This window comes from Morone saxatilis, unplaced genomic scaffold (assembly GCF_004916995.1).
Source record: "Morone saxatilis isolate NCDOM2014 unplaced genomic scaffold, NCSU_SB_2.0 Contig9, whole genome shotgun sequence".
Lineage (NCBI taxonomy): Eukaryota > Metazoa > Chordata > Actinopteri > Moronidae > Morone > Morone saxatilis.
The window spans coordinates 13,552,693-13,564,020 of record NW_023340268.1 but is presented as its reverse complement, the minus strand read 5'-3'; the positions used below and the strand labels follow the sequence as shown (position 1 = coordinate 13,564,020).

The following is an 11,328-nucleotide window of genomic DNA, read 5'->3' as shown; positions in this document are numbered from 1 at the left end:
CGAAGAGCATGTCTGGGGGTCTGTTTATCTCCCCGTAGCTTAACCTCCTCTCTTTCATCATATCTCCGTCTCAATTCACACCTCAGTGTCAAAAGATAATATCCAGCGTCGAGCAATGAGTCTTGAATTTGCCATTTAAATCCGTTGAATCTTTACTCATTTGCGCGTAAAACGGTTGGTAAGGCTTTAAGGGCCGATAAATCTTTCTTATTTGTTCTCGTTTTTTCTTTTGGAGGAAAACCTAAAGCTGTCCTTGTTCTCAGCATCACCTGTTCAAAGTCTGCACCGAGTCACTCTCCAAGGTGCTGAAACGACACACCTGAAGTCTTACAGTCAACCTCCTTAAAAATGGCCTCATATATGTCGCTGTTTCAAACATTTACACATTTTAAATAGTATTGCCTTCTAGTACTACACAATAAATGCATTTTGGTCTTACACTTGTCATTAATCGACACTGAATTTAAATTAAATTGGGTGTTTTCTTTATAATTGTGATGCAGAGTAAAGAACACATGAGTTATCGTAGCATATACATTTATTTTAAAACAACAATAAGTCACATATATTAAGTGAAATATTTAAAGAAGGTTCGCTCGGCCTGCTTAGGTCAAGTCTAATAATTTATGCCACTGGCAAAATAATATTATGCTGTCAGTTCTATACTTTTTTTAAACGTTGTGAAAAGAAAAGGCTGTAGTTCTTTCAAATATTTCCTGTTATCTAGTTCTAACATTTCAGAATGAATGCTCAATCTTTTCAGTGTCTTTGTCATCTCTGACATCAGTGTTAAATTCAGCCCAGTCAAATCTCCATTGAATAAAGGTCATATTGGACTGTTTTGACTGTTTTGCTCCAGCAGGTCCGTCATGAAGGAGATGTAAACGATGGCCAGACGGAGTGTGTCGATGCGCGACAGTCTCTTCTCGTAAGCGAATGTGGGAACTTTCCTCCTCAGTTCATCAAACGCCTCATTCAGGCTAAACATCCGCTTCCTTTCCCGCACATTGGCCGCCTGCCGTTGGACCACGGTGATGATCCTCCTCCGTTTGGACTTGCTGGGGCTGTAGTAGCGCGGTGAGCCCATCACCAGATGTTCGGAGCGCACGCCGTTTTCCAGGTTCCGGTTCCAGGGCAGGTCATTCAGCCGCATCTGGTCGTTCGGGCTGGACGGGTCATTATCCACCTGCTGATTTGGTTCCAAAGTGTACTTTTGCGGAAACTCCATCAGGTTAATGTCATTGACAAAATGTATCAACGTGGAGTCCACTAAGTGGCCTTGCATCTCCGCATTTAGTCCCAAACGGCGGCCTCTCAGAGAATATGTCCCTTTTATATGTCTGCTATTCAGTGGAACGAAAAAGACTGACGCCAACCAAAGCTTCCAGGACTGTCTGAAATCATTCACCAGACACAGAGACCGAGGCAGGAGAGCATCTCAGCATCTCAACAAGTAAATCCAAACTTCTTCAAATCCGGTCAGTGCACGACAGGGTAAGATCCTATTTGGCTCAAGTCCAAGGGCCTTTCCTGCTGTTTTAATAAGTCGCCTATGCCTCCTCACAGCGCGACATCTTTCATGTCCACTCTAGCTCTAAATTGAGTCCATTTCTAACGTTAGTCCGCCGGTGAGTGGGTTGAATCCGAGCAGAGGGGCTTAAAAAGGCCGAGAGGAAGCTGGGGGACCCGCCAATTGATGCGCTGTCCTCCTGGAGGCCCTTAATGAGCTTCTGAATAACGGAGGCTCTTGACAGAGGGTCATACAGTCTTGTTTGCACTCTCCCCTCTGCTTCAGAGGCTAAATAATGACACTTTTATCACTTAAACAGGCCAGGAGAAGACCAAATAGAACATTCCCTAACAGTCGCTATACACCACATGCTTTTCTGTTGCAAATTAAAGCAAATAACTGCCCGTTCCCATGGCAGGACAGAGTCCACACTGCAGAGGCTGCTGAGAGCTGGTGGACTGTGTGCTTTATGGCTCTGGAGAGAGTGCTTGGTCACTATAATGAGCTCTGCATTAGTGAGACCAAATTTGTTATTCTTGTTGTTATTGACGACGTTGGTGAAGATGATGATGATGGTGATGGTGATGACAAAGATATTAAAATCAGACCTTATTTGACATGTTTCATTTTGCTGTTAAGGTTATCGGGAACCAGCTCCACATTTAACCTGCCAAGTATTCAGTAAGTTTGGCTCAGAAAACACATACAGATTTGCCTAATGGTTTAATAGGAAGCAAGATGGTTACATTTCATACACAAATTCAGACAGGAACTGTTTGGAACAGAAAGCTTGTAGTTTATTGGGGTAAGATAACTGACTCAAGGGTGACTCAACTTTTGTGGTTTAAGAAGGACAGTCTGCTGTTTTAAAAGTTGCTAGGGTTGTGTTTGTGGTTTTAAAGCCCACTCATGATGACAAACTGCTCCAGAGGCATTAACATTCAAACATTTTTAGCTTTATAGAAATGGACTAACTCATCATATTAATGGTGTTAAATACCGACTGGTGCAGGTCAAGGGTAATGAATGGTACCTCATGCTTTGCAGAGATTTGCACTTAAGTTGAAGTTGACATTCATTCATGTAGTTGGTTGACAGGTCGCTCTGATAATATGTCAACTCATGTAAGGAGGCCAGTTGCTGTAGATGTTTGAATGGTCATATTAAGTACTAGTTGTTACTTTGGTTGCCTGTTATGTTAGATTGCTTTACTGACATTGACAGCAAGTTTGGCAGCACTATTTTAACCATTATCATTTATAGTTTATTCAATAGAAAATGGTTTATGATCCATTATAAACTGGTTGCAGACACATATAAGGTATAAGTGTTTATCAATGTCAACAACTATAACCCCTCATATGAAGGATCCATAATTGGTGTATTAACACAGTTGTAATCATATGTAATGATATTTTAAAATACATTTAGGAACGGTCTTAAACCTGCATGTGCATGATTTATACATGTGTTTAAACACTGGTTGTTTATAGTCTATGGACGCTTCATTGCTCTCACTGCAGACAGATATATTAATAATCAATTAGAAATTCCCTCCTAATTGCTTACAACAACATTATATTGTGCGATAAACCATAAATTAAGTGTTTATATTCTGCTCATAAATGTTAAATAGGGGCAGGTAAAATTACTGAAAGTAATTAGTCATCATGATTTAAAGATAAATAGAGGGAGGTTTTATTGTATTGAATGAAAATGGCCAAGAAGAAAAACTTTGAAGGGTTCAGCTTCTCATATGTTTGGATGGTGGAAGTATTTAAGTAGCGTGTTGCTCCTGGTAGTGTGAATATGCTCTGATACCAGTCACAACAGTAACATACCAACAGTAACTTGCTATTTGAAGTGCCTTCTACATTCCTGTGTGATTATTCCACACGCACAAGTTTTAGAGTGTGAGTGCGTATAAGGGTCTGGGTTGAAGACACACTCCAACCTAAGTGTATCTTCTCCATCTCCCTCTGCTGCTGCTTCTTCTTCTTCCTCTTGCTCTCTGTTTTTCTGGCAGGCGGATAAACATGATGGGACATTCCGCCGGTTGTCTTGGAAACGCTGAGAAAGCACAGCTGGGCGGGAGAATATGAGGTAATCTCACCCTGGGGCTGCTGGGTAAATATTGGTCTTAAATAAGGAGTAAAACCCCAAAAGAGGCACACAAACACACACACACACACACACACACACACACGCACACACCTACAGGGATTTATCCCAGTTTTGTCAAGAGTGGAAACACAGAGGACAGACCTTCACACAGAGACTCATAATGGCCCATTTCCTGCTCTGCTCTGTTATTATTGGTTAAACAGAGCAAAAATTAATGATAGTTTGTGGTGTGACTAAATGTTTGTGGAAGTAAACAGTGGAGGTTTGACAGATGCAACCTCAGAGTGAAACCGAAATTCTGTAAAGTTTTGTCAAGTGGATTTTCTTCCTTTTAGAACAAGGCTCAGACTCTATAGCTGGCCCACCCTATTAGCAGCCACAGGCCCACATCCAGCTCAGAAACAACCTCTGAGTGGCGCAGCATACATTAGTCTGATATATGACAAAATAAGTACATATATAGTGGATGGAAGTAACTAAAGAGTGAGCCCCTTCTCATCTCTGTTGAGAATCACATGTGTGCAGGATCGGGCAGGATGTTTATGGATGTAGTGACATTGCTAAATCATATCTTCCACAAATAAACATTTTCTCATATGAGTTTGACCACGCCGAGTAGCTTTTAAAAACATCTGGCTATCGACAGTCGTAAGTAGGGAAGGGCTCTACTGAAAATGTGAGCTAAGTGCTAATGTCAGCAGGCTAACACGTTAACAATTACAATGCAAACATGTTGAAGTTTAGCGGGTATAATGTTGACCATGTTCATCATCTTGTTTTAGTGTGCAGCATGCCAACATTTGCTATATGTATAGAAATACGTACAATACGTATTGGACAATTTAAAACTTTGACCAGACGATGGCGCTAGATGGAAATTCATGGGACTACCAAAGTCATTACAGGCTTTATCCTCTGGAGACCATGAATCTGCACAAACAAATCTAATAGGAACTGCATATTTGGTCAAGACAGGTTGTTAAATTGATTTTTAATGAAATTATTGACAACACAGACTTTTCAGCTTATAATTTAAGTGAATCTACAGTGAATCAACCCAACATATCTAAATGCTACCATGCCCTTCAGTTAAATTGTAGAATGCATTTATGTTACAACACATACTTTGGCAGAAACACCATCCTGACACTAAACCCCTACTGGATATTGGGTCCATATATCTTCTTAATACCACAGTAAAATCTGAATAGGCGGCCTGGGAAGAATAGAATTTGAGTCTTGTGTGTTGGGAAACACAATTTCACTAATTTCACATGATGACTTAGTGTGGAAAAAAGTGTGGTGCATGTGATTTTTAAGATGTAAGTATGGTGTTTTCATACCGAAGCAGTTGTCATTTAGTCGTCTTTTTTGTAATATAGAGATCACCGGAGACGAGTTTGTGTCCAGTGTGCTGCTCCAGAGCAGCCAGAGCTGTTCTCACCATGTAAATCTGTCTTCCTACTCCTCCTCTGGCTCAGTCCTCAGTGTGCTGTAAGAACACAGCCAAATCTCTCCCACCACCACTGTAAATCTGAAACTAGACACTTCTCTCTCGTTCTGTTTCTTTCTCAGCTTCTTTCTCTCTCCTTGACTCTGTCTCCTCCTCAGTTTTCCCTGTTACCGAGCTGCTTCTCTCCACTCACCGATCGATCATACGTACAGTACAACCTTCACTCGCTCTCTGTTTTGCAACTTATGAAAGTTGGTGAAACTAAACTGGTGTGACAAAGACTTTCTTCAGTTTACTCAGGTTTAAGCAGAGACAGATGAACATGGTTGCATATTGGCTGCATATACAGTATGCATGGCGTAATTGTTATACACAGCAATAGTTGAATAACATTAGCAATACTGCACTTTATCAGGGGTGAGCGTTAGAAAGTTTGAGAGTCAGAGGGAGACAGGGGGAGTAAGGGAGATGAGTTTAACTCCTGACCTCTGTCATTCTGACTCTCTTGGTCTTTCCTTCTCTCTCCACACCCAGAAGCTGACTCATTGCCCATTTGTCCCACCTTCCTCTGCATCTCGTCCTCTGATTGGCTGGGCACTTAAGCCAACAGCCAGTCACGGGGTGTTTACACGACTGGGCGGCCAGTGAAATGTAGGGTTCATGCATTTCTGTGTGTGTGTGTGTGTGTGTGTGTGTGTGTGTGTGTGTGTAAATTGGATAAACCCCAATACCACATCATATATCTGCTTGCCCCCTCCCTCATTCCTCCCCCCTATTTCTTCAAACCTATTTCTTCCATTCGCCAAACCGCTGCATGCCCTCAGCTCCTCCTTTTTAAATTACCCTCCTGCTCACCACTCAAACTTCTTAGCTCTCCCTCTCCACCGCCACATTAAAAACACACACCCATGTCAGCACCTTGCAGCGGCTCACACCCACCCCCCTTTCTGCTGTCTGAGTAATGTCTGTGTTTATTTTCTGAAAGAAGGTCACCCACTCTTTACTGTGTATTTTAAAGGTGCCATGTTTCATTTGTTTTAACAGTCATATTCTCAACGTGTATGCTGAGATGGCTGATAATCCGGAGATACTGATGCCACTCTCTGACGATGATGATTATAATCACGACATAGATGGCAGCAGTCATGGTGTCCTGAGCAGACACCACACTGCCTCTTCCTGTGTTGCTATCCTGGCCTCTCTGTGCTTTGTTTACTAAGTTACTGAGTCCCCCCTGTGTTGTTTTTCCTCATATACGTCAGTGGATTAAGGATTTATCTCAAACAAACCAGAGTTGGTGATTGTTGGAACAGTGAAAACACCAACAAAGACAGTTTTGGTGAGTTTTCTTTTGTTTCTGTCCATTTGAATGAACTTAGGATGTTACGATGATAGGCAAGGTAAGGTACCGTTTTGTTTAGTGGCGAGGGACAGCAGTGATATTACAGCTGTTTCTGGTTAATAAAAGGTCTATCTCTGTAGGTATCGTTTCTATAATGTTGTCAGACACTTAGAATAACAATCTGAGCCTGTCGGTGGCAAAATTAAGCACTTTTAGTGGATGTATTTGATTGAGTGCGCGCATTTGTCCCCAAGGATTAACTTACATTACATGACACATTTTCACATCTAACTTAGTGAATTAAAGCTCCTTTTTCACCAAACCAACAAAGACAACAAACAAAAGAATTAACAAAGACATTTTAGTGAGTTTTATTTCGCCTCTGTCCAGTATGAAGTGTGTTTACAATTATCTGCAAGGTAAAATGATTTTTTTTGCCTTTATTAGCCTTCAGTGTTAGTAATAGGTCAATATTTTACTGTTTAATTCCTTACATTTTTGTCTAAGCTAAGTCATTACATGCCCGTTTAAATGCACTGAGCTGACAACATTGCTTCAGCCACCAGTAAGGGGAACTGGTTCAGTCAGTGACAACAGTAATTCAATATAATCAGTCCAGTTCTGTATTGAAGATGTGTCGGTTCATTTTCTAGTGTAGTGTGTAGAGTCTAACAATTGGAAATGTTCTTCTCAGTCTAAATGTGAATGTAGGAGACCCCAGTCAGATCAGAGAACATGAGCTGAATCACAACTTGCTGATTCACAGTGTTCTGCTTATTCTTGGGAAATTCTTAGGAAATTCTTAGAAAATTCCATCTTTAAAAAACGAAAGTGAATGATAAATGATAAATAGATAAACACGGGTGCTGTTTTTTTCACATCACAGTGACTATACCAGAGTACTTACAGATGCTTTGTTATAGATGCTTTATAATCAACCTGTGGCACAGGTTATTTACAGTGCTGTACTGTCTCCCTTAAAAGTCAATGGCTAAACCCTTGCGTCGTATTTGTCCACCATGACAACATGCAGTTGCTTCTACACCAGTGTTCTTACTGTTTCAACATAACGTTGATTCGTCATGAGCTCCTAGTCGCCTTCAATGAGAGCTGCTGTCTTTTGCACGGATCTCTAAACTCACAGATGAAAGCTGTAATATCTTTTTGTCTTTCTTTTATGTTAAACATATTTGTCATGTAAAGTCTTTGGTAATTAAAATTAGCCTGCATGCCAGAGTCAGCGGATGGTTCACTGATCAGGGGAGTTTCTTTCATCTTCGTGTCGATGGCTTTATAAGTTCTTTTCCAGCAATCAGCTCTAATGTACACATCATCAGCAGCACTTTGGCCACCCAGGTTTCACTTTCCCTTCATCTTTTCTTTCCTCTCTTGCCCTCTTTCCTATACCTTCAGCTCTGCTCTGCAGTTTGACATGGTTGTCATAAAAATATAATAATAAAATATTTAGATGTGTCCTGGGTATTGTCCTGTAAAGCTACATGACTAAACATGAGATCATTTTTTCCAGACTCAGAAGCTTTTCCCCCCCTTTTGGCTTATTTATTTTTCTGTGGTTTTGGGAGGTTGTGGCTGAAAGTCTGATGATATGCTGTGTGTGTTCCTCTTCTTACCCCTCCCCTCATTACTCCTCTCCACATTTCAGCTTTCTCCTCGATTTATATGCAAAAGGTATAGGGAGTGATAAAAATACATTTTTTATTTTAGCTTGTTGTTTCACAGTAAATCACTGTTCACTTTCACATTTATGTGTATACTCATATGATTTGGACTCATTCTTTCAATATTAGCATTGTCTCTGCGGATTATGTTACTATCATACTAGCAGCATACAGTTATGATTAGTTTATTTTTTGTACCTCTTGTCCTTTCCCTGCCATATTTCCCCAGAGCTTTGGGTGTAGGAGTTACAGTTTGGTCTGAACACTGTCTAGACGCCTATGAGCCTCCCATTACCTCCTGATTACACTGAGCCCTATTAATCTCTGGCTGGCCGGCCAGGGCAGCGCACACAAACACACACACACACACACACGTAGGCAGAAACAGAAAATAAGATTAAAAGGATAATATTATAATTACAATACAACATTATAATTTTTAGTAATTGTGTTACTGATCAAAAGAGCAATCTTATGATGAATAATGCAGAAGCCAATCTGCTGCTGGCTGTAGCTTCATCTTTAAGGTGCCAGTATGTTTCATCAGGTCGAAAAGCTTTGGTTACGTCCTCCCCTTTATTACAATTTCTGTATCTTTCCAAAATTGACATTCACGGCCACATGCAGTGATAAGCCGTTGGAGGTAAGTACTTGGACTTTTCATTCTTTATACAACTAGAGCAACACTTTTAATGCCTTGCAGGAGAAAAATAGCACAGTCTCACAAAATGATAAAAAGTATTTATGTAGGCTAAAGTCCTTTACAGAGTGGATTTTGTTTGTTTCTACATCTCTCCACCTACACAATGTGACACACACACAAGAAGAAGAGGCCAGATGACTAAACTGTTCAGTGATTGCTGGACTTGGTTGGAGGTAACACAATCCTCTATCTATCTGATCTTATTTAGTTGTTTCATGAACACATTCACTGATGACTCCCCGAGGTATCTAAAAGATAATGGCTGTTTCAAATAAGATAAACACACACACACAATTCCCTTGAGTAAAATGGTGTCACAAGAAACACCCGTCTTTCGTCTCCAGGGTTACTAAGGGCAGGACTGTGGGTGTTGGGTGCCAAGGAAACAAACTAACTATGAGAATCCAACTCACCAACTAAAAGTTATGTTTACTTTTGGGGTTAATAGTGTGTGTGTGTGTGTGTGTGTGTGCATGTGCTCTTGCGTACGTGTGTGTGGAGGTTGATCCCTTGGGACAGAGTTTAACGCTTTAGCCTGTCTGTGTGAGCACAGGCTATTTGCCTACCTGAGGGAGCATAAAAAACAGAGATGCAAAGCACAAGTGCCAAAAATCTCTCAGAAATGCCTTTGAAAATGCCATAAAGGGATTTCATGGATGTCAGTAGGCCTGTGAGAGATGGGCTTTGATACGACTCGGCCCTGGCTTAGCCGTGTTGGAGAATATATGGCCGCAGTTGTACGGCTCTGACTGGTGGAACACTTAAGGTTTTATGACCTGCTGCCATTTGGGGCTCTGGGATAGAGCAGAGTGCCGACCACGTAACTAATTAGGCCTGGCCAACGGGGGTGTGCAAGGATGGGGATTTGTGGATTGTGGGTTTGTGGATGTGGTGTGTCTGCATGAGTGAATGAGTGAGTGAGCCAGTGAGTGTGTGGCATGGGTTGTGTTTGTGTGTGTGTGTGTGTGTGTGTGTCCTGAACCTGGAGCATTGCGTCAGGGAGGCGTTTGTTCTCCATAAAGACTTCAGGGGCTCTTTCATGTAGGAGCTGCTAGGCCTGGAAACTTTGACACAGGAAGATAGACACACACACACACATACACATCAGAGACCACTCCTTGGAGAGGTAGACAGAGGTGTATGAAAAGATAGACTGGCCTGCTCAACAAAAACAACTCTCCTATTGTCTCATCTCTCTCGCTCTCTTTCTTCTTCTTCTCTCTCCATTGGAGGATCATGAAGATAAACTGCCATGCCTAGATATGAGAGTCCAGTGGCAGGAGGGGGGGTTGTCAGAAGTGGAATGTGCATGAACTGCACACCGCCTCCTATAAATCAGGGAGACAAGTAGGAGAAAGGAGGAGGGAAAGCAGGATGGGGGATGAGGGGGAGTCAGCGTGAGGGAGTGATAGGAGCAATGACAAGATAAATTAGTGGTGACGGAGGGAGGGGGTGCAGGTGCAAGAGAGGTGCGCACGGGCTGGGGTTGAATTTGTGCAAAAGAGCGATAAAGCCAGAGGGAGGTCATGGGAGGGAAAATAACAGTCCACTTGAACTTTTCAGATCACTGTTCAAATCTGTTTTTTTAAGATGATTTTGTGTATTTGTACAGTGGAAACAGTGGAGGCTGCACAATTGAATGTCATTCAGAACATTCTTGGATAACTAGGAGCGATTTGCAGTGACTATGTGATTACAAGTACACTAGATTGTCAAAAAGGTTTGAACTGGAGTTAATGTTCTTCTGCTGAAGGCTAAAATCTGGGTAACACGAGCCTTTTAATACAACGTTTACTCCATTTCCGTGAGCTAGTTCATAATTATTTCAGTAGAACTTTCAAATAGGAAATTAATATAAATATAAAGGGTCCATAAATTGTAACTATGTCTTTATAAGGGATTAATAAAGTCATTTACTAATACTCAGATTAGTTATAAGCCATTATTAACATAAATGTTGGTAATCCATCAAAAGAATAAATCAGCATTTATGGAACTATATGCTTTCTTGACGAGTGTTAGATAAGAAGTTTGATACTGCTCTCATGTCTCTAATCATAAAAATATATCCTGTTTCTTGGCTGGGATCAGTTGCTAGGCAACCTGCACAGACTACAGGAAGTTACTGCTCCCTGCAAAGAAATAGTCTAGCAGGTAAAGTGTTAATAAGTGAGCTTTGGAGGTACTGGTCAGCATATTTTTGCACAGAGCCAGATAGCTGTTTACAGTCTTAAGGGGGTGATATCAATCTTCTCATCTAATATCAATTGAAGAAACACTTATGGGTTTCCCGCTCTTAATAGACCCTCAAGTCTGCAGTTATAAAAGGTTAATAAGTCATTCTAAAATGATTTCATTATAAGACACAGATCTATATGATTGGGTGTGATGGATGACAATGAGCCTAGTTAATTGTAGCTCCTTATCTGTGTTCTTAGGCAGCTCCCGATAAGCTCTCCAACTCTTAGCACCTCACACAGCTTATGAGACTCCCCACTGAAAGGCAGGGGGGTGGGG

At 41.2% G+C, this 11,328-nt stretch overlaps 1 protein-coding gene across 1 annotated transcript; it reads right to left on the bottom strand.

Annotated features, from left to right (window-relative positions):
* Positions 1 to 826: 826 nt before the first annotated feature.
* LOC118343206 (pancreas transcription factor 1 subunit alpha) lies at positions 827 to 1,285 on the bottom strand. Its single transcript, XM_035681962.1, has one exon. It carries the CDS (start codon positions 1,283 to 1,285, stop codon positions 827 to 829), a length of 459 nt encoding a protein of 152 aa, XP_035537855.1.
* Positions 1,286 to 11,328: the final 10,043 nt, after the last annotated feature.